General features: G+C 38.1%; 3 protein-coding genes across 3 annotated transcripts in view; 2 read left to right on the plus strand and 1 right to left on the minus strand.

Annotated features, from left to right (window-relative positions):
• Window positions 1–1,452: 1,452 nt before the first annotated feature.
• On the plus strand, window positions 1,453–12,351 carry LOC121320444 (cilia- and flagella-associated protein 97-like). Its single transcript, XM_041258780.1, has 5 exons — window positions 1,453–1,678; window positions 3,263–4,312; window positions 4,833–5,095; window positions 9,957–10,083; window positions 11,603–12,351. The coding sequence occupies exons 2-5, from the start codon at window positions 3,301–3,303 to the stop codon at window positions 11,722–11,724; spliced, it is 1,524 nt and encodes a 507-aa protein (XP_041114714.1). The 5' UTR covers window positions 1,453–1,678; window positions 3,263–3,300; the 3' UTR covers window positions 11,725–12,351.
• Window positions 12,352–12,982: 631 nt separating this feature from the next.
• Window positions 12,983–16,221, minus strand: LOC121320453 (ADP/ATP translocase 1). The gene is made up of 4 exons (XM_041258790.1): window positions 15,995–16,221; window positions 14,461–14,947; window positions 14,006–14,146; window positions 12,983–13,541 (listed from the first exon to the last, which is right to left on the minus strand). Exons 1-4 carry the CDS (start codon window positions 16,103–16,105, stop codon window positions 13,384–13,386), a joined length of 897 nt encoding a protein of 298 aa, XP_041114724.1. The 5' UTR covers window positions 16,106–16,221; the 3' UTR covers window positions 12,983–13,383.
• A 4,462-nt stretch (window positions 16,222–20,683) lies between these two features.
• si:ch211-197n1.2 (EF-hand calcium-binding domain-containing protein 6) overlaps window positions 20,684–26,467 on the plus strand; it is a 34,594-nt gene continuing 28,810 nt past the window's right edge. The window contains exon 1 of the mRNA XM_041258802.1: window positions 20,684–21,517. Coding sequence (XP_041114736.1) covers window positions 21,163–21,517 — 355 coding nt within the window. The 5' untranslated portion in view covers window positions 20,684–21,162. The remainder of the gene's footprint in view (window positions 21,518–26,467) is intronic.

The raw sequence follows: 26,467 nt of genomic DNA on the forward strand, positions 1-26,467 counted from the left end.
TACACGGGAAACTGCTGAGCGTGAAAAATCCAGTTCTTGACACACTCAAACTGGCACGCCTGGCACCAACTACCATATCCCATTCAAAGGCACTTAAATATTTTGTGTTGCCCATTTACCCTCTGAATGGCACACATACACAATCCATGTCTCCATTGTGTCAAGGCTTAAAAATCCTTCTTTAACCTTCTTTAAAGTAATACAAATGCATAGATTAGGGAAAGGGTTCAAAATAATATCCAAGTGTTTGGATATCCCAGTGAGCACAGTTGGATCGATAATCAGGAAGTGGAAGCTGCATCACACCACCCAGGCACTGCCAAGAAAAGTCTGTCCCTCAAAACTCAACGCTCAAACAAGAAGGAGACTTGTGAGAGAAGCCACAGGCCAACAATCACTTTGAAGGAGCTACAGAGTTCAATGGCTGGGAGTGGAGTAATGGTGCACCAGTCAACCATATCAAGAGCTCTGCATAACACTGGCCTGTATGGGAGGGTGGCAAGAAAGAAGCCATTACTCAAAAAGTACCATCTGAAAGCACATCTGGAGTTTGCCAGAAGGCATGAGAGTGACCCAGCTGCGATATGGGAAAAGGTTTTGTGGTCAGATGAGACCAAGATAGAGCTTTTTGGCCAAAACTCAAAGCGCTATGTGTGGCGCAAACCTAACACTGCCCATGCCTCAAGACACACCATCCCTACAGTGAAATATGGTGGTGGCAGCATCATGCTGTGGGGATGCTTCTCATCAGCAGGGACTGGACATCTTGTTACAATTGAAGGAAGAAAGGATGGAGCAAAATATAAGAAAATACTGCAAGAGAATCTGCTTCAGTGCACTAAAAAACTGAAGATTGGGAGGAAATTCACCTTTCAGGAGGACAATGATCCCAAGCACAAGGCCAAAGCAACACTGGAGTGGCTCAAGAACAAAAAGGTGAATGTCCTGCAGTGTCCCAGTCAAAGTCCTGATCTCAATCCCATTGAGAATCTGTGGCACTATTTGAAAATTGCAGTCCACAAGCGTCTTCCAACCAACCTGAACAACCTGGAGCAAATCTGCCAAAAAGAATGGGCCAAAATCACTCTGACACTGCGTGCAAAGCTGGTACATACTTATCTCAAAAGACTTAAAGCTGTTATTGCAGCGAAAGGTGGCTCTACCAAATATTAATGTGTGGGGGTTGAATACTTATGCAAACAAGATATTTCAGTTTTTTATTTTATCTCTCCATCTGCGTCTTTGTGGCCTTCTTTTGACCTTCATCGAAAAGTGAGGTTTTACTCGACAAGACACTTACAACCAATTGCTATGTGTTCTATGATTGGCTGAAACGGCTTTCAGTGTCACAGTAGGGCTTGCTGTCATCAGTACCTTAGCAAGGTAGCGCGATTTTAGCGCCATCTGTTGGTATGTCTCTCACTACACCCCAGCCCAATGGAACTATCTGCTGTCAGGAAGTGACGTTGGTTAGTTACAGTAGATTTTTTCTTTCAGACGCTGTCAGTGTTGGAGATGAGATCTGTATTAAAAACCAGTAATTAATGATTCAGTCACGATTGTAAAACACCCTTAATTGTAAAATTGATGTTTGATCTACAGGGGACAAGATACTAAGAGCGCGGGCCCCTTGGATATTTGGAAAACAAACACCTCTGGCGACGTCGTTACTGCACAGGTTAGTTCTGAATTTGTAGCAACAAGAACGACAACAGTGTCACAACCTGAGTATGTGTGACTGTTTGTGTCGCTGCTGTATGTAAGACATCTACATTTGTAGAACTTATTTGATGTTATTTAACGTATGCTTGACATATGGTTTAGACATAACATGTGACTAAGATACAAAGTAAAAAAGCGTAGCTATGGCATGTGTTGTTTAGTTTTTTATACCTATGTGTATGGGTCTTTCTTATGTTGTCTGCTAATTCATTGTAATAATGACAGTGTATGTTATTAATGGATTGCTGTTGAAACACGCACCTATCATAAGAATGGCAAAAAATATGGGATGGGAAACATTTCCTGTTCGGTCACGTGTCTTGTCGACGAACTGTTCTCTCACTGGTTTGGCAGATTTTGGAATCCACTTCTACTGTAGCAAAAAATATAAAATGTGTATTATCTAGTCTCAGTGGCGCCGCCTGTCTCATTAATGCAGTTAACATATTAAAGTGTTTGCAAAACAAAGAGGTTGAAGGTGTAATTTATAACTCCCAAATATGACTGTAGGTTTCAAAGAGGAAGGAGGTTTGTTGGGTTCCTGTTTTCTGGCAGCAGTGCTGTCTGCACAGGGCTTAGTTGGCTAACTTATGTTAAGCTAATAGGGGTATATTGAGTGTCCATCTGAGTTTTTCCATATCTGTATGTGGTCATTCCAGCTTAAGTGGACCACATTTTTTGGGGATGTATTTCTGCCATTTGATTTTTATGATGGGATCATTCCATTTCAAGTGGGCAAACATCAATAAAATCGGGTTCCCCAGTCCTTCAATTCCTAGAGGCCAAATTCCCCGCTGCTTGTTATTGTTATGTCTCATTAATCATTTCACGTTAGAGATCCACCCAAGCTTTACCGACATGCTAGCACCCTCATTGTTTTACTGGAAATTGACTGAACAACCTGTTGCATACACTACGTGTGATGGAGAAAATGATTCAAGGGTACAACATCTGCTGTGTCCATTAACAAAGAAGAGCTGTGTAATTCATGGCCCACAAAAATTAGTATCAGTTTAAAGCTTGGTTTTTGTTTTGTTTTTTTAACTTTCCACCAAAAAATAAATTGATTACCACTTTTTTTTTTTTTTTTTTTGCTTGTTTTGGCCACATCTCCCCAATCAGCAATAGTAAGATATAGTCTTAATAATGGTTTGAAGATGTTTCCTGTGCTTTTTTTTTTTTTTAGATTATCAGCTTTACAGCCTGCAACTTGTCCCTCAGATTATTATCATACCTAAAAGTACATTTTTTACAGAAGCATTTTTGCACATGAAGCAAATATAAAGTTACAGTAATTGTAAAAGTGTTCCAATAAAGGGCCTAGAAATTCCATTTCAAAAGCTTCATGATATAGCCTCATCAAAATTTCACGTGATTTCTCAAAACAACACAGGCCTGAAAGCAAGATAAAAATAAATGTAATTAAAATTTTATATAACATAAAACAATATAAAATATTTGAATTGTATTTCTAATAATGTGTCCTTTCATTTCTGAAAGTACGAAGTGCCAAGCTTATTGTGCTTTGTATTTCCTAAAGGCACAGTTAGAAAGAAGTGAGCAAATCAGAGCAGTATCATGTATAGCCCTATGGACTTAGAGGGTGAAGTGGACCATTCCTTTTTTGACAGTGATGATGACAAAGAACAGGAAAAAGACATACAAGAGGCCAACAATAGCAAACATCAAGAACACAATGAGCTGAAGCAGACCAGCGCTAAAGGAAATGGAACAAATAAACTGGGAAGAGATGGAAACAGTGAAGAAATTGGGGAAGAGCAAGAATCTAGAGAATCTAGCAGTGGCTCAGTAGAAGAGGAGTGTAATCTATCAGCAAGTTCTTCCTCACTGTCATCATTGGCAAGATCAGAGGCTTTTAGCAGTAATGTGGAGGGAGCCTCTGGAAGCCAGATAAAAATCCCACAAAAAATCAGGTCATGTTCATCTGCTGAGGAGAGGGAGGATGATGATGAGAGTGAGGATGGTTACAACAGAAGTGAGGAAGACAGTGAGGAAGAGCCAGATCAAGAACATTCCAGGTGTAAATCTGCTCATCACTGCAGTTCGAAAAAAGTGAGCAGCAAATACAGAAACTATAGCCCTGCTTTGTCATCGGAATCCGAGAGTTCCAGCAGTGAATCGGAGAGTTACACGTCGCCCAGAAAAAAATCTGCAGGGTTGTCACTCTCTTCCCCCAGACACCGATCCAAATTATATTTAATGCCAAGAAAAGATAAAACTAGGCAGCTGGAGGAATCTGAAGATACAGTTACAGATGTAACTCCATTATCCACACCTGACATCAGCCCAGTTCAGTCTTTTGATTTAGCAATGGCAAAAGAGAACCTGAAGAAGCAGCAAATTAAAAAGCAGGGCAATGTGGGCTTTGGGCTCTGTGGGGATTCTGGAGATTATTACCCCGATGAAGGTGAAAAGAGGCCCCCAAAGATGCAGATGGAGAGAAGTAATGTGTCTAGCCCCAGGTCTAGCATCAACTTGGCATCGTCTGTGTCTTTGGAGTCTGGTGTTGGTAGCAGGCATGACCAAAAGTTATTAAGTGATGCCATGGATCTCAATCAGCTTCTAAAAGGTACTTTTAAATTCAATTTTCGACTTGTAAAATATTAATAAAGCAACATAAAACCTAACATACTGTAAAGTCCTAACATTTAAAATCATGCAGAATTGTTAATGTAAAGATTATGAACCAGACATATGTATTGGAGATGTGTGAGAGTGTTTTATAAAAGGCTATGTAAATCATAAATAGTCATGTTCTGATAGATGGATAGCGGTTAGGTGCCATTAGCTGTGCCTGTTGAAATGTATCATTAAGTGTTATTGAGATTTAATGTTTTGTCTCATTTGGCAACAGAAAGAGAAATGCTCCATATAATCTGAGATAAAGGCAGCATTTTTTTTCAATGTGATGCACCAGGCATTCACCATCATATCTGGAATTTAGAGAGCAAAGACCTTTTTACTGGACACAGAAATGATTCACTAGTTTTACCACTACCAAACCAGCTCAGATCAGCTGAAAGAAAATAGTTTGAAACAAGCAATTTTTGTTTAATAATTAATTAAAACTTCATCCCTATCCTGTGAAGCTTGTATGCATCTGGAAAGCAAGACACAAACAAATCTGGTCATTGATTGCCCTGGACGGAAGTCAAGAAAAAACTTTTCATTCAGCAACGAGGAGGTGAGGCGTGTGGATCGAGAGAACCAGAGATTACTGAGAGAACTTTCCAGGCAGGCCCCTAAACCAATGAGTAAGAGCCCCAAGAAACCTGCCAATCCCCCTGCAAGGCTATACCACAGTGCTCTCAACAGGCAGCGGGAACAGCAAAAAATCGAGAGAGAAAACATGGTGAGTAACATTTACAAGATGAGATGCTATGTCTGCTTGAATGCATAGTAACAAGGTTGTACACTGCACACTGCAACTGCAGTGAAATGCAGCAAACCCAATGTCTTTACAGCTTGTATTTTATTACCTTACCACGAAAAAGTATTTGCCCCCTGTCTGATTTTCTGCATTTTTCATATTTTTGACACTGAATGTTATCAGATCTTCAACCAAAATCTAATATTAGATAAAAGGGACCTTGAGAGAACAAATAACACAAAATTTTGGTACTTATTTCATTTATTTATTAAAGAAAGTTATGCAACACCCAATGCCCCCGTGTGAAAAAGTAATCGCCACCTTAGGCTCAGTAACTGGTTATGCCACCTTTAGCAGCAATAACAGCAATGAAACGCTTCCTGTAGTTATTGATCAGTCTCTCACAGCACCGTGGAGGAGTTTTGGCCTACTCTTTCATGCAGAACTGCTTCAACTCTGACATTTGTGGGTTTTCGAGCATAAACTACTCGTTTCAGGTCTTGCCACAACGTCTCATTGGGGTTTAGATCTGGACTTTCACTAGGCCATTCCAAAACTTTAAACTTCTTGTTCTTCAACCGTTCTGATGTAGACTTGCTTGTGTGTTTCGGATCATTGTCTTGCTGCATGACCCAGCTGTGCTTCAGCTTCAGCTCACGGACCGATGGTCTGACATTCTCCTGTAGAATTCTCTGATACAGAGCAGAATTCATGGTTCCTTCAATGATGGTAAGTCGTCCAGGTCCTGATGCAGCAAAGCAACTGCAAATCATGACATACCACCACCATGCTTGACCGTTGGTATGGGGTTCTTACAGTGGAATGCAGTGTTTGGTTTTCGCCAGACATGACGAGGCCCATGTTTGCCAAAAACTCTTGAGGATCATCCAGGTGTTTTTTGGCATACTTGAGACAAGCATTCATGTTCTTCTTAGTGAGCGTGGTTTCTGCCTTGCTACTCTGCCATGTATCCAATTTTTGCCCAGTGTCTTTCTGATAGTGGAGTCACGAATACTGACCTTATCCGAGGCGAGAGAGCCGTGCAGATCCCTGGATGTTGTTCTAGGGTTCTTTGTGACTTCCTGGACGATTTTATGCCTTGCTTTTGGAGAGATTTTGGCATGACAGCTACTCCTGGGAAGATTCAGTACTGTCCCAAACCTTCTCCATTTGGTCAGTATGACTCTGACTGTGGTTTGGTGGAGCCCCATAGCCTTAGAAATGACTTTGTAAACCTTTCCAGTCTGATAGGCATCAAAAACTTTTCTTCCAGAGGTCTTCAGGAATTTCTTTTGATCGTGGCGTGATGTGCCTCTAGAACCTGTGTGCTGACAACTTCACTCTGATGGTAAGGGCCAAAGTTAGTCAGATTTATTTTGGGCAGGGCTAGCCCAAATAAGGCTTGACTGTTAACCAAAGTATTCAAACAGCTGACCCTAATTATCCCTTTAATTGGGTTGTTAACTAGGGGGGCAATAACTTTTTCACACCTGAAGATTGCATTTTGATTACCTTACACACCAAACAAATGAAAGCAGCTCTAAACTTGGCTGTCATTTTTTTCTCTCTGACTCCCTGTACTACTACAACCCACAAAAAGATCTGACCAAATTCAATATGAAAAATGTGCAAAAATGCAGAAAATCAGACAGGGGGCAAATACTGTTTCACGACACTGTAGCTGGCCTTTCAATGAAAAAAAGTTAAGGTGAAGTGTATTAAAATCTGCAATGTGTCTCGTTGGAATTTATGATCTGATGTGAAAATAACTGCTGACCACCAGGAGGCGCTTGTTCTCCTTTTAGCAAAGCAGCAGGATACATACTTGAGGGTGTTCGGATTTTTTGGGTAATAAAGAGTAGCTTGAAATGTAAGATTCCTTATTTTTTTAAATACATGATAACCATTAATAACTAATCGGAAAACAAAACAAATATGACATGAGATTCTAATTAAGCAATCAGACCCAAAGAAGAGGGCTCGGCTACCTGGTCTAAATGCAGTGGAATCTAAAACATTAGAACATTAAAAATTACCCCATGATAGGGGCAAATGGTATGCTAAGAAATGATGAGCATTGATGGGCCAAACAGTCTCTTTAAACTTTTCTTATGTGATAAGTTTAGTTAAGTGTCCCGTCTCAGGCTTATTGAGCAAAGGTGTATTCTTATAGATGTTCTAGTCCTTTGTTTGCAAATAGTTTGTCATATATAAACATATATTGATAGGTAGTGATCTTAATGAATAATGATTAGGGTTAGTTGGGGCAAATATTCTGATCATGATATTCTTTCTGATCTCTGTCCTTGAAATGGAAATTGTGTATTAACCTCAGCCTGCACCAACTCTTTAGTTAGAGTTTTAGTGCAGCACAAAAAAATAGCAAATCATTTAAATCAACAAATGCACAGCTTCTTAGTCACTTGATGAGGTATCTAGACATCCAGAAACTCCAGAACAGTGAAAGTAGAGGCGGCTTAACATAAATAGTTGGCAACAGGTGCTGCAGAATCCAGTCGACTGACAGGACACACTCTGCAGCGCCTCGGGGTGAAGTGCAAAGCAAGGCTGCCTAAAACTCAATTGAAAAAAAAAATACATTATGAACTGGTATAAAACCAAATTACCTTCTCTGTGTCATTGTTTTAGAGTTTTCAATTGTATTGCTGTCCTTTTGCGCAGAATACTTTGCACCATTTGTCACATAGTTTGAGGACTGCCCTGTAGTTGACTGCCTGTTTATAGAACAGAGTAACAGAATACTGTATATGATCTTTTTACGTCAGTAGTTCCACATTGGGGCACGGTTTTGATGTGAGATTCATAACTAGGCTTGGAAAGGGTATGTGTGTGGTAGGTTTTGTTCTTGATTTGGGCACTTCCCTTTTACCCTTCAGTATTCTGAGCTTTATTACTGTTGATTGACCTTTCTGTTCAAAGGAGGTGACATTAATATTTAGCCTACTTGCTTCATCTGAACAGTTCTAAAGAGATGCAGTTGAATGAATTCAGGACAGAAATAATTGGTGAAGGATTCCCTAGTGTCATATTTCCTATAGGTTATCTCGATATATGATATATATATATATAATTATATATATATATATATATATATATATATATATATATATATATATATATATAATATATATATAGATAAATATATTGTCATTCTCTCATATACAAAGTAGACACAACAGATGAAAGAACAGTAGGGGTTGTACCCCAGGTATTTTAAATTTTTTTACATTTTTAAAATTGATTTTTTAGCAGTTATGAGAATTTGATGTATACATTTGTACATGGATTCTGTTTAGGTTATGGTAATCTACTTTTTCATAATACTAATACAACCTTTCGACCTGATTTTATGCTATAACTAAAAAAAAAAGTGTAAACTTTTTTTACAACGCTATAATAAAAAGCCATTCTGTACCACTTCACAATACAGTTGTTAATACAATTGCATTATGGGACAAATGGACCTTATTACAAATTCTGCTTTATTAATGGCCATCCTGTAATATAAAGATGGCTGTGCAAATGTAGCTTACTCTAATAGTAAAATGGAATATAAAGCAGGTTTCTGAAACATTTTCTATTACTCTCAGCACACTGAGAACATAATGTTTTAAAAACTGTTATGACATTATAGTTACTGAACATGGTGTGATCAAGTGTTACGCATGACATGCAAGTGACATTTGGAGACCGTTCTAAGATTTCATATTTTGGAAATGGTACAACTTTTTGCCTGTGCTATTTCAGGCAGTAGCGCTTACTATGGCTTCTGCTTACCAAGTTATTTCCATTTGACGCTGAACAGGCTGCGTCTTGTGACATGTTGAATAACAGCCAATAATTCTTTTAAAACTCAGTGGGGTCTATTGAGTTGATCTAAACAGTGATGGATCTAAATAATACAGCCACTGTTAAAATAAAGTAGGTGTCAGGGTTATGAATATCGAACATCTAACAGTGCATGTGAGTGTAGACCATAGTTTAAACTGAATAGACCCCATGTTAATATAAAAGCCTTTTATAAAAATGTACTATTAAGTGTACAGTGTTTTGATTTTTTGGTATTTATTGCAAAGAAAAATCTTAAATGGTTGCTGTTTGAATTTCTCTTTACATTCACTTTTTAAAATGTACTGGTGTCATTTTGAGGTAGATAACCTGATGAATGTAAACCCTATCAAAATTATTGACACAAGTCCAGGTTGCTGTAGCATTTATTGAGTTTGCTATAAGGCTTTGGTGTCACCTACACTCCCAGTCCTAAATGATTCGCATTGATGCAAGCGATACATCTTTTTTTTTTATATAACTGCTATGTGTCCAGTAGGAAGTCAGTAAATATTTGAACTTTTCAACAGGGCATTTCTTAATGAATTAAGTTGCTGTAAACAAAGCAAGCAAAACATAGGATTTAAAAGTAAGTAATGCAAAAATGTAGGTCTTGTAGATGTGTGTTGCAGCTAACTAGCACAAATTAAACACAGTAGCAAGGTCATTGCTTAAGGCCAGTTAGTGCATGTGAATGGAATATATTTTAGTAGAAGCTTGTGCTTAACATTTGACAGCCTTACATAGGCATTATGAAAGGCCACAGGGAATGTACTAAGTAGCACTAGGAGTTAGTTAATAAACGCTGTGGAAAACGCCAAATGTATCTCTCTCTCTCTCTCTCTCTCTCTCTCTCTCTCTCTCTCTCTCTCTCTCTCTCTCTCTCTCTCTCTCTCTCTCTCTCTCTCTCTAATCAGCTTATGTTATGAAGACCTCCTAGAAAAGGTGTTCTGTTCATATATTTACATAGTGAGTTAATGTCTTTAACTTTTAGGCTTTCCTGAAAAGACTTGAATCAGTGAAGCCAACATTGGGATTGAAACGTTCTGAGCAGTTATCAGACTATCAGCGCCAGATGAGGTACATGGGCTCAGTACCTTCAAGCAGAATGAGTTCAGCAGGTAAGCTGTCTATTCAGAAATGTACTACCTTTTAGAGGGCCTGGCCAAAGATTTATAATACCCTGCTACCAAAGCACACAATGCTTAGCTAACAGCACATTTTGGAAACAGTTGTGTTATGTCGAATGTTTAAGGTCTCTCTGATAAGTGCCCTAATACTTTACGGTGTGGATGTCTATGGGCTTGATCTGTCATTTTAGAAATGCCAGAAACACCAGGAGGAAAGCCTTGTTGCGCACTTAGCCACTGCACTGGGGGTCGAGCCAGTTTCTTGGGCACCTATGACTTTACCTTAGTGCTGGGACAAATATCAGAATAACCAAACAAATATTTTTTCACATGTATTCAGATACAAAATTCAGATGTTCGTATTCTCTAGAAATGACAAAAATACCTTGCACTTATTTACCGCCTCACCAGAAGTTGCGCGACAGTTTCAAAAATGGCACATAAAAAGGAGCTCCGTGTGATATGTGAGATAAAATATATTTAAAAAAAAAAAAAAACAACCACAGGATCAACACAGCAGCTCGAGCCTCTATTTTAAAGTTTTAGACAGCAAAAAGCAAAAAAAATAAAATTATGTGCGTGCGCACATAGTGATCTCTATGGAAGGCCACCTGGCTCAAAAAAGCATTGTAGTGCTTTAGAGTTTTACAGTTTTTGTTGCAACTTTCTGTTATGTGGAATGTAATAAGCGAGAACCAAAACAGTGAGTTTTTTTTCGCCTTCATTTTACAACGCCGTTTCCACATTTTTGTTTTATATGAAGTGTTTAAAGTAAGATTTCAGTTTTCATTTGCTTGTTCAGCTACAAAAAGGCACAAGTAAGCCCTGTGTTATTACTTTATGAAGACGTGTCTGTGGCCACAGCTTACTGTGAAGAAATGGCAATGGCAAGGAATGGGGAAAAAATAAATAAAATGTGATGTCTGTTATATGTGCTGTTTATTTTGGGAATAAACAAAACATTTAACTTGAACTGCTATTTGGCATCCTTTGTTTTGTAGTTAATCCACTGGGGTAAAGTAAGGCCTACACAACATATTCTTTACTCCTGGGATATTTTTCTACTTAAACGTACTACATACTGTAACATCTTTCTGTAAAATAAAGACACACACATGGGGCCACGCCTCCTTGCTGCAATGCTCTCTGTTCTGAGCGATATAATGGCTTTTATTACTTTTAATATTACTTTTGAAAACAAACAAATATTTAAATTATGAGCTAATATCTGAACATGAAAATTCTGTGTTCTTTCTGGCACTGCTTTACCTACAACTAACACACGTGGCTTATCTGGCAAAAACATTTTGTGTAGAAGGCTTGCTCAAATGTAACCCAATTTATGGATGGTTCCTTCTTGGGGACCCTGGAATCTGTTTTCTCAACAGACTGTACACAAATGTTACTCTGCCCCTAATAATACATACATTTAACTAAGGAGGATGATCTGGACATTAATATTCACTTGCATGTTTTTGTACATTTAATAATCTTTATTTGTCTTCAATAGGTGGATCTACTAGATCAGCCAGTGTTGCAAGCAATTGTAGTGAAAGACCAAAATCCAGTGTATCCACTACTGCTGTGTCCAGGCCAAGCCGAGCTGCTGAAGCAAGAGCTGCTTGGTCGTAATCCCCATTCATTAATATCTTTACTATATGGTGCATGGTGGACATGTTTTCTGTTATAAAGATATCCCGTACCGTGCAGCTTCTGTGTAAATGTCAAATAAATAATTTTGTAATTTTGACTCAACCGAGACAGTAAAAACATTTCACATTAAGCCAAACTAAATCTACTTTGTAGTGTGTTATTTAGCAGTAAAGTTTGACATTTGTAATTTTAAAGTGTCCGTAAAGTCTGTAACAGGGTTAAACGGCATCAAGGATTTACAGCAGTTTGCATTTTGATGAATCATTTTCTGTTCATTTAAAGTAATTGAAACAAAAGATGTATATTTTATACAGTGGTAAAATTATATTGATATTATGTTTGTCAATAAAGCTACTTGTTACATAATCTGCCAGTTGATTTAATAAAAAAAATGTTTTAATGTGTTATCATAAATTAATTGCATTGACAAAATTGTTAAACAGTTTGTTCCAATAGGTTGACCTTTGGACAGTATACCATTTTTGACCCGACCTAGTCCTCTAGACTTGTGTTAGTGATTTATTGTTAGTTATGCAGGGATGGAAATAAGACTCCTATTGCATAGCAGTTTCCCCCTTCACAGGCTTTGATACAAGCTTGATTAGTCACAGTGTAGGTGTGTCTTATTAAACTCATAGTAAAATCTGGACTTGATCAAACTGCAATGCAATGAGAGTCTTATTTCCATAACCGTTATACTTTCAAAATATATTTTCCATATATTCCATTCTAATTTATAACCTAGCCAGTGGAGAAGTTGCTGTCTTGGTTTATCATGGAGTGCTTGATAAATGTGTCTACCCATCCATTTTCTGTAAAGCTTTGACCAATAAACAATCTATGGGAACATTTGGGGTTATTTTGGAAATACTTGTTTAAGAATATAGTGGAGGCATCTGTCCATTATGACCTACCTGGTTGAGATCATGAAACCCAGATGTGTGAGCTGTTGAATGCTACTGTCATTTTAAGATTGACCACAGTGACCAAACTATTAGAGTAAAACATAGTTTCACTAAAATTCAAAATTTTGAGGAAGTTATACAAAATAATCACCCTCTTTGTTTGCAATAAAACAATAGCCATTAAACTAATCTATTTTATGATTAACATTTTTGTAACATTTATGGGTTTTTTCAGATACACTATTAATTTTTTTAATCATAAATGTAACTCCCTTCAGAAGTTCAAATGTTTAATAAATGAAAATTTGACAAAGGCAGCACAAGTAGCAGAGTCAAATAGGTAAATGTTTAATCCATTTGTCACAAAAATATTTGCAGTTTGTCATCTTTATGAAAAAATGCTATATATAGGATTTTTTTGCAGCATTGTATTGTAGCATTTGTTCACATGGAAACTTAAGTACTAAAAGTACAAGATGCATTGATGTAACAGTGCATTTGGCAAGATATGTACAGTTTTTGGATTAAATGGTTCTAGGATGTACAAGATTGCTGTGATCTAAAGGACAACCATTCATTTGTAGTACAACTTCCTATCTTTATATTGCTGCTTATATAAAGACCTATTCTAATTTCCCTAGGAAATATACTGTTGTCCATTAAACCACAGTTTCACAACAGTAGAATATAACAATGATCTTCGGTGTATGGGGATGTTTGAGATTTGGATGTTTTAGGTGTATTTCTTGATTTCATCATACAATACTAATACAAAAGCACCACCCATGCCTCTCAATACATTGGACCAAGCACCCTTAAAGAAAGCTTTGGGGCCCTCATCCTTGGCAATCTTCTTCCAGCAGTCAATTGTGCCCCTGTACATGATATCAGCTGTCGATACAAGATAAAAACATCAATTAAGCATTAAAGCCTGTATAATGTTCAAAAGCTGTTCAATATGTTTCTAAAGGTTAATAGTTACATTTAATTAATTTAAGGCACAAGTGACAGTAGAGGATCAATAAAGTTATGTATAATGCACGTGCAGTACACTAATTGATCAGTTATATTTAATATATTTATTTAACTCAGTAAAAGAATTTGTGTGCATGTAAATATAGCCCTCATTTTTGAAAACACCATCAATAAACACAAATAGGTGATAACAAACCTTAAATAAACAAACAAACTTATTTTTATCATGGAATGTGTCTTCAAAGAAATCAGTTGTAAAACAAAATAAAGTTTTTGCTTTTATTTTTACACAATCTAAACGGTGTGCAGAACACGACCCACATATTCATGAATCCACATGACATTGAGATTTTAAAGAATTGCTTAAGTTTATAGCTCACCTCCTTTGCGACCTGACTGCATCATCATACGACGACGGACTGTGTCGAAGGGGTATGACACAATGCCAGCTGAAGCAGTAACAGTCTGTGCGATCATCCAGCTGATGACGATATGCACGTTTTTGGGATCCGGCAACATACCTGAACACATAATAAAGAGAATGAGATTTGTGTCTAAGTTTGCCTAAGTACAATTTTACATAGTTTATTTGTATAATCAGACCTCCTGAAAAGGTTTGCACGAGCTTCAGAATTAAAGTAGATATCCAAAAGTTGTCCAACAGTGAAAATGTGGCCTCTATATTGTTATATTTTAAGTTGTCATTTACCACTAAAGCGCTTGTTTTAAGATCACAATGATAGTATAATCATATAAAAGACAACCGTATATCGTGCCAGAGTTGCAACAACACCTTGCCCTCTGCAAAGCATACACTACATAGTACTTGTCTTACCCTTGGCAGTGTCGTAGACTCCAAAGTAGGCAGCTCTATAGATGATAATACCCTGGACTGAAACGTTGAATCCCTGGTAAAGACCCCTGAGGCCGTCAGACTTGTAGATCTTACTGAGGCAATTGCCCAGACCGGAAAACTCTCTCTCGCTTAAGCCTTTACCCACATCGGCTGCCAGCCTGGTTCTGGCGAAATCAAGAGGATACACGAAGCACAGCGAGGTGGCACCAGCGGCGCCGCCAGACGCCAAGTTACCGGCAAAGTAGCGCCAGAATTGCTTCTTCTGGTCCACTCCTCCGAGAAAGACCTTCTTGTACTTGTCTTTGAAGGCAAAGTTTAAGGCCTGGGTGGGGAAGTAGCGGATCACGTTGGCCAGATTGCCTCTCCAGAAGGAGATAAAACCTTGCTCCTTAGGGATCCTCACTACACAGTCGATGATCCCTTTATAGTGCTTTTCCGCTGAGATCTGCTTGCTGGCATGTTGGACCTAGAGGCAGACCATGTAAATATAAATACAATGCAGTTGCTGAACTCAATATATTGTCACTGTTAGCAGGTAAATATAAAAAAATATATCACTGTATGAAAGTGTACTGTATGGCTAGCTGATGTGATTTGTTACAATGTGTAACAACGTTGTGTATATGTATAAGGTTACCCACTTTGTCAAATGGAACAAATGCTAAATACATGCATGTACAGAATGTAAAACACTGGAATACTTTGTGTTTCTTTTCTACAATGTATTCTGCACAGATGATCTGTCTGTAGAATGTAGCCTAATCACTGCAGCGTCACCTAGAGTTTACCACTTGAACTGCATGCCTAACGTTTCAACAATATTAAGCGGTTAATTTTAGAAACATCCCAGCCAAAGCGTTTATGAGACACAGAAATTTCACAAGCAATCTCAAGAAACGTTACAACCTGGTGTATTTAGTGACTTTACGTTGCCTGAAGTTGCATCTTCGCCTGTCACATTACGCAGAACCTGCCGGTTCATTGAATGCAACAAGTCCCTCGCTCTTATATTTATTTATTTATTTATTTATTTATTCATTCCGAGTTCGGGTTACGGATTCGTTCGTCTCTTGTCTGTGCTAAAACCAGCACCATTTAAAGCAAACCCGATGGCGTAATGAAAATAAATAAATAAATAAATAAAATTGATTCTAAATTTAGAAACCGAAGCCAGTGCAATTCCATCACTTCACAACAGTCTTTAAAAAACAAATTCCAGCAGCGTGTTTTAAATATGAACCACTACTCTTACACACAACAGCAAATTAAGCACTGTCAAAGACCTAATTATCAGTCGGTTTTAGGAGCGGCGTTTTAGTAGTAACGGTCTGTGCAATAATAATTACTGGTGCAAGTCAACAGGACACAGTGTTAAGGCAACTGCTCTCACAAGTTCTCTTTAGTTTGTTTTTTCCTTAACAGTACAATGTAATTTCAGTATTTGAGGCAGCACATATTCACGCATTATAATATATCATTCTTATCAAGGAATCAAACCAACGCAAAATCTTACCTGCAGCAAAAGTTTCACTCTTTCTATAGGGGCCACAGCTGTCTTGGAGATGGCAGCAGCAATACCACCGGCCAGAAAATCCTTCAGAAAGCTAATTACTTGGTCACTCATTCTGAATCAAATGTATCCAAGTCTACCCCTAAAAAATAAGTGTCAGACGTAACAGTGCCCTTCTCCACCCAGGTACCTGCCTGCAACTGTATTCCCCTTCAAATGGACGATGGCTTTCCTTCTTTCCTAATATATACAACCTGTCTATCGCGAGACAGGGGGTTGGGGCGAACTTCAGATTGGTGCTGCTAAATAAATTTCCCAGGTCACAGTTCATTCCAAACGCCATACTTATTAAAATAAGTTAAGAGATGTATTGGGGACGTTTAAAGGGCAAATCAAAGTTATCATGCCCTCACAGAGGCTCTGCACATCATGTACCAACTCCACCGAGCTGACGTGAGGACAAACAAAAATGGAAAGCATGGACTACACCCACGACACTCAACGTCCAAAAGTAGAATTACTAATTAACGGCTTAACATTAACAATATATATATATATATATATATATATATATATATATATATATATATATATATAATATATATATATATATATATATATATATATATATATATATAAGCATGAGAAAACTAATGTGTTTTAAACTATTTACCAAGTTTTAGTGTTATTATAGACTAAATATTTGATGTTGGAAATACTTCTTATAACATTGTGAAACTGGTACATATCTCAAATAAAAGCCGGTTCTCAGTATCTGTCATGGTGCGTTTTGTCCTTGAAGCGAATGGAACTAGTAGGCTATATATTCTATCCAAATCTGCTTGGCGTATTCAATAAATAATGTGTATGTATTTTGTTTAACAATAGTCAAGTGCCATTGGTGTCAAAAACTGTTCAATGTCATCGTCAATATGGATACATACTGGATACCGTACTGTGCATGAACCGATATTCGTCTTAAAATTTTTAAAGTGATTACAGCTTTTCTGCTGAGTTGCTTATCATGTTTAAATACTTATTCATATCTAACAAATCAATTTTGTAGCACATTTCTCGAAAACACCTGCACCAGTACAGTTCACGCCAATGCGTAATGGCAGTGACATAGCTTATGTGGAGATGTTCCAACCTGCCCTTTTATAGATCACTAGATTAATAAGCAGTGAAGTGAAATACTAGGAGAGACCAACAGAGTAAAAGAATAAATAAAAAAAAAACAATAAACTGCCTTGATACTTGAGGAACTGTTATTCCTATTTTCTTTGTGTCCTCTGAAGTGGTTAAGCTATCCAATTAAAACTTCAAGATCATCTGACAATGTGACTTTTCGAGCTGGGGGAGTCTGGCAGGTCACATTGTCCCACATATGAGGAATGAGGATGTCTGTTCATGGCAGGTAGGATTCTGCAGCAAGTTCAAAGAAGCCATAAAGGCAGATTTTTAAATGTCATTTTTAGAAACTTTAAAACAGTTTGTGTGAACGCTATGTGGTTGGAGAAGTTGCCCTGCCAGAACTTTTGTAAAAATAATTAATTAATTAAAACCTGTTATTCAGAAAGAAGACATCCACTTAGTAGTAAAAATAACAGTTTATTGGTTGTGAAAGAGTTGCCTGATGGCACATGAACAACTGGCAAACAGTTATGCCTGACATGAACATGATAGCCGACAGATGCATAATACATTCACATTACAATTGGCCCATGGCCTTATCCATTGGAGCTCGATAGCTGCCCTTATGCTGGCCGAGCTCAGATGAATGCGATACAGTGATTAAGAATCGCTCCGCCAGCTGGCAGGACAAGTGGCACATGGGGCCACCTTCCCCCTAGGTGGGCCCAGGGTGGAGGCAGAGAGAAGGAGGACCAAACAAAGAAACGACAGGGGTTTGTGGGCAGAGAGACCTATTTAACTGGTCAAACGGGTAACGAATGTGATTGATGGGCGGAGTCTCCTTTCGGAAAAACAAGAAGTTTCCAATTCTGGTTTAATTGGTTCTAGGAGTCGATCAGAGTGTTTATATATTATTGTACTTGCTTTAGTAGCGTCTGGACAGGCACATCAGTGTGTCTAAAATATCAAGGCATAGACCACTGCACGTGGACATTTTTTTTTTAAATGAGTATTACTGTGATTTCTCAGTCTATTCCAAAGTAATTCGACCGTTTTTTCTTTTCTTTTTTTAGCACCTTTTCAGCTTTTTAACGTACAGTAATTATACAAATCCCGTTTTCTTTTATTTAACATGAGCAGTTACGTGAAGTAATGTAGCATGTAAAAACTGAAACTGAATTCCCAAACGCCTTGTCTTTTCTTTTTTGATCTGCAAATGAATCCATTCTGTCCTTCTCAGAGCTGAATTAACTGTTATAGGCCATTAATAAAATGTGCATTGATCAGTCTCCAGCAGTACCAAGTTGGTAACAGCATCAATAAATAACACATGCCAGGGGTACATCGATTAATAGAGAGTATACAGGGTGGGATATAACAGATTATACTGTACATATACATAAAAACATTAATAAACTTAACATGGTACAATAGTGACTGAAGAGGATATTACAAGAAGATTCTGAAAGAAAAGCCACAATTCCTCTTTTGTTGTACTGGATAACTCCAGACTAGAAAAAAAAAAAAAAGTCAGCATTCTAATCAGAAGTAAAAGGTGATCACATTATGCAATGAAGGCAAAGAATTCTGATGTACAATTGACAGGTTTCTTTAATAATTGGCACGCCTCTACATTTTTTAATTAATAATTTGTAATTAATTCAGCTATCAGGAATGCCTGTAAAAAGTTGCATGTCTTGGTTTTGCTATTTGAAAATATATAGCATAATGACAACATTTATGTGAAGATGCTACAGGGGTAGCACTGTATGTTTCAGACTGTTACTTGGATACGATACGTTTCTCTTGACTTCTTTAGGCAGTGTTTGATGTTGAGTTTGCACAAAGGTTACTGGAAACACAAGGACCTGTAATTAAACTATAACAGCTCTTGCATTACAGCTCAGCAAACATTAAGAACACTGTTTACCTCAATGTAGTTCCCTACAGTATATTTTAATTTACCAACAACTATTTTTACAAAGTGGCTTCACATGTTAAAAGGGCAGCGATTGGACAAATAAATCCATCTTCGCATAATTAATGTTATTTATTGTTCTTCTCTGGACGGAGCCACACCACAAATGTAGTTTTTGCCTTAGCGTTGTTACCATGGCTGCAGCACAGGCAGGGTTATTGTATGTGTTATGACACTAATTGCTACCTAGAAGCCACTAAGGTGCTAAAAGATCACTGCGGAATATGCAATAAACTAAGGGGTAGATGTCCTAAAGTGTTGTGTCTGTCGCAATTGTTCCAGTCGGAAGTGTAAGGTGAAATGTACTAAACAAACGCAACGCTGTTAGCATCATTTTAACGACTGATTTGCAGCCGGTGTTCTTATTTGCGCTTTTATCCTTAAATGAATAGCCTATGTAATTCTAGGCGTTCATGCAAAAACAGGGTGGAGACAGTGCAAATGAGGGATCAAAACTATTGTAATGAGATGTAGTAAAGCTGACACCAATGTGTACAATGCAGCAGCATGATTTGTACCCAAAACACATTAGTGTTATTTCAACACAATGATTTATATTTAAAATACATGGAGAACTGTAAATGTACATGTGTGTGTGATTTTATTGTATTGTTTTTAAACCTGAAACCTCCTTATGTTGGACAAACATGTCTGGTTTAGTGAGGGGCTACTGTTTGATTATAAAAGATTTTTGGAGGTGAAGGTTAGAGTCCCACTATAGAATCTGATGGGATTAAACTGCCTTTCATTATATATATATATATATATATATATATATATATATATATATATATATATATATATATATATATATATATATATATATATATATATATCTATATATATATATGCAGTTTAAGTTACTTATCAAATGTTACAGCTAACTTGAAATATGCAACTGTTCAAGAGCTGAAAACAAGTCAAAAGGTCTAATTAAGCACATTTTTAGTTCAAATAAGGGTCAAGTTAAGTAATTGAACTTGGTTGGAATGAAAATCAGCAGACACAGGGGGTCACCATGATCGAGTTTGAGAAGCCCTGCACTAAAGCTGTACCGCTGTACAAAAGAGACTTATATCTTCATTAAGATATTTGGTACTATTATATATTGTGTTTGGATTGTCTCGTTAGTCTTTTGAAGTCAGCTATATTTCAATACTAAGTTTTCATAAGCACAATAATCTGCTGAGGGCAATAGTCCCTGTTTAACTCATACCAGTGCTCATATTTCTTAGGTATTGCTGTACTTTCAGTTTGGCAGCTGTTTGTTGGTGTATCAAGTGAGTACAAGAGCTGCATAGCAACCACAGAATAGTTATGTTTCACATGCATTAGTGGTATAGCAACACTTATAGAAAACATGTGAAAAAGAACAAAGTTGGAAAGAACTGTGCTTTTTATACAGAAGTTTAATTAATCAATTTTATACAATAGCGTAAGCATGTTTTTCTCTTTTTTTGTTAGTTACACAAATGTTATATATTCCAAATACAAATGAGGGAACAAAAAAAGACGTGTTTTCAGGTGAGGTCAGGTTATTTTTACAGTAGTAGTCAAATAATAAGTGCTTATCTGAAATCTTTAGGTAGAACTCTATAGGACATTATATTAATGTGTGAAGTACTTGCCAAGACGATCTTAATCAAACAGTTCATCACCGCTGTGCCAAGCTCATTCTTTCAATGTGTTAACATACGCAATGTTGTCTGGGAGGGGATTTAGCCCCTTTCTGTTGCCTATAGCAACCTCACATTGTTGAATAGAAAGAAACAACACGAGGCGGAACAGATTGCGGACACTAAAGAAAGTTTATTCCACCGTATACCGGAATGCTGCTATGTCTTCGATAGACCGAATAAAATGTTTGTAGTGTAAAATACGGTAACAGAAAAACAAAACAAATAATCAAAAAAAAAAAAAAAAAAAAACATTCTTATAAAACAAAAGCGATGCATAAATGGAAAAATACATTCTATTGATTTTTTAAAATATAATGTATTTTTAAAAAAGGAACTTATATAGTGACTTGAAACAAATACAAAAAGAAAAAAATATCTGAATGATGGCTGCAGCAGGAATTTCAGGTCGTCTTTCATCTGTTGCTTCTTGCCGATTCCCGGCAATCCAACACCCGCTGTCTAGGCTCGGAGATCCCGACACTATCTCCCTTCGAGGTTTCTCTAAAGCCAGCAGCAGAAACCCGAGAGAGAGCGAAGTCGAGCAGGGAAGACCACTTGCGAACGAGGGGAGGCACGACACTTTATATCGGAGCCAGTCTTCAAAAAGCTATAGATCTTTCACTGGAAGAGACCTCGACACTGAAAGGGTTGGCCCGCTGCCACTACAGCACATCCCAGAAGGTGTGGAGGTGATGCCCGTGACAGACCCCAACAAAACCAGGCTACCTATCTTTGGTAAGTAATCTGGCAAATGTATTATTAAAGTGATAGACTGGCAATGTATAAAATAACTCAACACCTTTAAATAAAGACACCTTATAAAGCATACGTTCTTTAAATAATAACAACAGTTTGGTGGTAATTTGACTTGACTTTTTCCGCAGTGTTATAGTTTATTTCGTGTTTAAACACTCCCACCTTATAGACAGATTTCTATTTATTTATTTATTTATTTTTAAATATGGTGTGATGACCCTTTTGCGTTGGCGACTGTTTACAAGATTGACGTTATGTGAATTGGTTATCAGACTGGGTCTTGTAAGTATTCTAGTTTGTTTACATTACCTGTAGGCTCACACACGTCATATTTCATTATTGCCCACTTGTCACTGTAGGCGCCTCTTAGGTTTTTTTTTTTTTTTTTTTTTTTTTTTTATTCAAAGTTGTGTATGTTTCAACCAAGCCTCGAGGTTTGACCCAATGATCTGGATTCAAAAAAACTATCCTCGTTTTATTGGCATTATAGCGCGTTGTTTATGGTGTAATTCGAAATATTTCAGAGGCAGTAAATGCCGAATTGCACCTAGTCTTAGTTTAATTACCTAATCAGCGTAGCCATTCACCCTTATTGACAGAGGTGCCGTAACTTGCAGAGGGTTATTTAACACAATTTAAACTGTTGCAAAGAAGAAAGTCGGTGTTTTTTTTTTTTTTTTTTTTTTTTTAATAGTCTACCAGTTGGCCTGTTGTTTTTAAGTAATCCTTCTGACTAAATACTGCAACACCTTTCTTTTGTACTACATTTCGCGTAGGCTTTAATAGGATAATCATCCAAGCTTTATACTTACTGTTTTGTCAGTTGGCTAATTATAAAAGTTATGAAGCATTGTGGTCTATTCAGATTGGCGGTTGAATTCCTACTTTTTGGGGTCTACCAAAGTGAAATCGAGAGCCTTCTAAATTCTGCCAGTAATCATTTCAGGACCTTAAACAGCGCATGTTTTGTTCATTGTCCTTCTCATTGTGATTTTGAAATCACTAAAAAATAAATAAACGACGGGATGTTTATTATTATGTAACGTTGTATTCAAGGGCATAACTGCTTAACTTGTAGGCCACGCGGGTTACAGTAAAACACTACTCTGCAATTTGCTTGTCTGTCATTTTCGTTGGCAAGCAACATGGTTCAGTTCAAGTTTTCTGTCTAGCCTACAGTCTGAGGGGGACTTGCGCCACCTGACGTAGAGACTTCATTTTTATTTAAATGTATCGTGGGTTATCACCATGCTGATACAGAGGCAAACAGACACGTATTTTTACATGATAAGAGAAACTTGCAAATGCAATGTGGGTTCGTAGAAATGTATCCAGCCACACAACGATTCCCAAATTAACTTGATTTAGACAAAAACAAATCGTTGGTTTTATAGTGTGTTGATATAAACTGGTTTAATAAAAGTATTTTGAGCAGAATGCATACACGCTTCCTCCCGAACTGAACATTCATCCTCCTGTTAGACGCAGAAAATAATGCAGGCTTCTGGTGCCGTTGGTATTTCTCAAGCGCTAAAGCTTTTGGTAGGTGAGCCTCTCTTGACCACAACGTAGCGTTTTCTAAATTGATGCATAAAACACAAGCAAAGAAACAAAATACAGGTATACTAGTGATAACCGAGATAACTACATCGATTTGAAAACAAAATAAAGCATCATAAAGAAGACAAAGGGAGAAATCAGGAGTACCAGCATAGTAGGAGGACTGAAAACAAGAGGTTCCTATAGGATACAAAATTTCTGCTGTCACAGAAGGCCATGCATGGAGCCAAACAAGATATATAAACTATAAATAGTAATACAGTATAATAATCTGTGATAAAGTTTCCTTTATTATTGCAACAAACCACTAGGTGTCACTGTTTCTCTATTTTCAGATAATTTATTTAATGGCAGCATACCGATGTACGCTCAAAACACTCACGCAATAAAAACACTGTAGGGAGTGTTTTTAATGTACTTTGTACTAGTCACTTTCAAAACAGTCGGGTCACGTTCATAAGACTCTACTTCTACGTTCAAAACACCACACTACGTACTTTCAAAACACTCTCACGCTCAAAACACAGTATATTAAGTTCAAAGCATTTGCGTTTCTTTTTACAGTTATGGAATTACATTTGTGTTTCCCCCAAATGTTTTTCAGCTAAAGCTGACTGTATTAATCAACATAACAATTTAGTAATAGAAACTGTAATTGTACAAACGTACTGTATCTCAAAATACAGAGAGTTGAAATACAAAGCAAACAAAAAATAATTACCAAAATGAACTATAAACACATTAAAAAAAAACAAAAAAAAAAACTACTAGATCCAGAAACGCACACACACACACGAATACAGCAAATTGGAATTTATGGCTAACAGATTACTTTCTTTCAAGCATACTACTTTGAGTCCTTTTGCTCCAAAAACAACAGTCATTCTCAAGGGATTACAAAGGAAGAGTCCATCTTCTCTCCGTTGGCTGGATCCAGAGGCCGACTGGTAGTCTCAGGACAAGTAGGCCGAGGCCACAGCGCAGTAGGCTACCCTGAGGCGTCGAAGCGGCAGTAGGAGTGGCGTAAAGACCCTACGGTTCAACTGGAAGGTTGACTGGGACACCTTCCTTGACCAGTTCAACCTGGTGGCCCGTTTGGAAGAGTGGACCCTGGAGGACAAGGCTCTTCAACTTGCCGGGAAGTTAGCAGAGGACTCCCAACCCTGTCTGCTCACCGGAGCAGCAGTCAGATTTTGAAACCTTGAGTGGCGCTCTCGGGTGTTGGTTCGGCCGGAGCCAACAGCCAGGGATAATGCGTAAGAGCTCTGGGGTCGGACCAGGAAGGAAGGGGAACCCCTCCGCTAACTGGCCGCGATGATTGAGGGTCTGACTCGCCGGGCATTCGTGCACATGCCATCCTCGGTGCAGGAGGAGCTGGCTCGGGACCAATTCGTGGAGGCCGTGGGGCATGGACAGCTGCGGAGTCAAGTGCACTTGCTCCACCCCCAGAGCCTCTAGGAGGCGCTAGAGATGGCCCACAAGAGGGAGACGGTCTGGGCGTATGACCGTCAGAGCTCCACAGAGAGCAGCCATCCCCTGGTCTGGGAGGCGCAGATCGACCTGGGTAAGTCCGGCCCCAGTGTGGTGTTAATGGCATGGTTGAGGGTCGAGGCATCCACACGGAGGCCGACAAGGTCAGCACCATGCGGGACTGACCCACTCCTGCCAACCAGAGACAGGTAAGGGCGTTTCTGAGGTTGGCCTTGTGTTACAGTCGATTCTTGGCCAACTTTGCAGACAACTTTCAACCGTCTCCTGAGGAAGGGTGAGGTGTTTCTGTGGAGCCCCGACTGCCAGGTTGCTTTCACTGAGTTAAAGGAGGCCTTGACTTTCACCCCGGTGCTCTCCCCACCCAATCCTGGGTTGTCATTCTTGCTGGACAATAACGCAAGCAACCTGGCGATTGGGACAGTCCTCTCCCAGTCAGGGCCTAACTAAACCAGAGACACGGTACTGTGTCACTCGTCGGGATCTGCTGGCCATGGTGGCAGGGGTGCACCAGTTCCGCCACTACCTGTGCGGCCTCCTTTTCACCGACCGCACCAACTACACAGCCCTTCAGTGGTTACTGGCTTTCTGGGAGCTGGAGGGCCAGGTTGCTCGATGGATCAAGCAGCTACAGCCCTTTAATGTCACCTTGCAACACCCAGCAGGGACCCGCCACACCAACACGAATGCCCTGTCCCAGCGGCCGAGTGTGGAGGAAGGCTGTGACCATTACCAGAGGAAGGAGGACCAGGAGCAGGAGCTGCGTTTTATGTATGTTTAGAAGAAAATATATAGTCTGCTAACAACAAAACATATTGGCTAAATATATTAAATTTAGCTGGTTTTATTTATTTAAGCAGTTATTAGAAAACATGGTATCTGTAGCCTACGTATTAGTATTAACCTTTTTATTGATATGGTGGAGTGTTTTCGGCTTACGTAGCTATAGTGTTTTGGTCTTGAAAGGGGGTGTGTTGAACATGAATTCAAATTGCAGCATGCCCATTGCAGTCTAGAGTATTATCAATTTATATTCAGAACAGAGTGTTTTACACAGCGGAGTGTGTTGGGAGTCCTACACCCGTGTAGTTTTATTTTCAGGTACACACTGTACTGCGCTTGATTGCGCATGCCTAAATAACTCCCATTCTAATCTGGTACGTTATGCTGTTTTTGGCCTTTTACATCTTTTTAAATTGAATATATCATATTTTCCAGTCTTTTACATCGTCTTTAATGTCATTTATAATATTTTTTTCCACAATTAAGAAAATAGTATGCAAATATTTCTCATATTCAATACATTGGGTCTTGTACATTTTTTTACTTGTGCAACTTTGTGGTGGACTTCTCATTTTGTCTTGTTCCTCATGAATTGTTTTTTCTTTACAGAGAAATTGATTATCTGTTTCCCTTTTAAGTTTGCAAAACAATATGTACAGTTAATGGTAAATGTACCTATGTTTAACAATAGGAAAACACCCATCAGATTGCAATTGATTTCAACTGTACCGAAATCTGACAGTGTACCACGTACAATGTACCACTTTCTGACATTACACCTGTATTTCGTCTTTTCAGTGGGTGTGAAACAATCTGATATTTATCACTTATATGCAAATCTTAACAAGGTCTGTCAATTCTTTTTAATAATAAATTGGGTAAAGAATATGTCGTCACCACCATATGTTTTGTTATGGGGATAATCTATTACATTTTAGCTACTGTTTGTAGATTTAAAAGTTTATACCAAGATCCCAATTAAATTCACTTTCTATCTCTATTGTAGCCTTACAGAAGCACTGTGGTAAAATCAATACATCAATCAGTATCAACAAGCTTTCAATTACAAAAACAATAGAATTTTGTGCAGCAGTCAGC

The sequence above is a fragment of the Polyodon spathula genome, chromosome 1, assembly GCF_017654505.1.
Source record: "Polyodon spathula isolate WHYD16114869_AA chromosome 1, ASM1765450v1, whole genome shotgun sequence".
In the NCBI taxonomy this organism is placed as follows: domain Eukaryota; kingdom Metazoa; phylum Chordata; class Actinopteri; order Acipenseriformes; family Polyodontidae; genus Polyodon; species Polyodon spathula.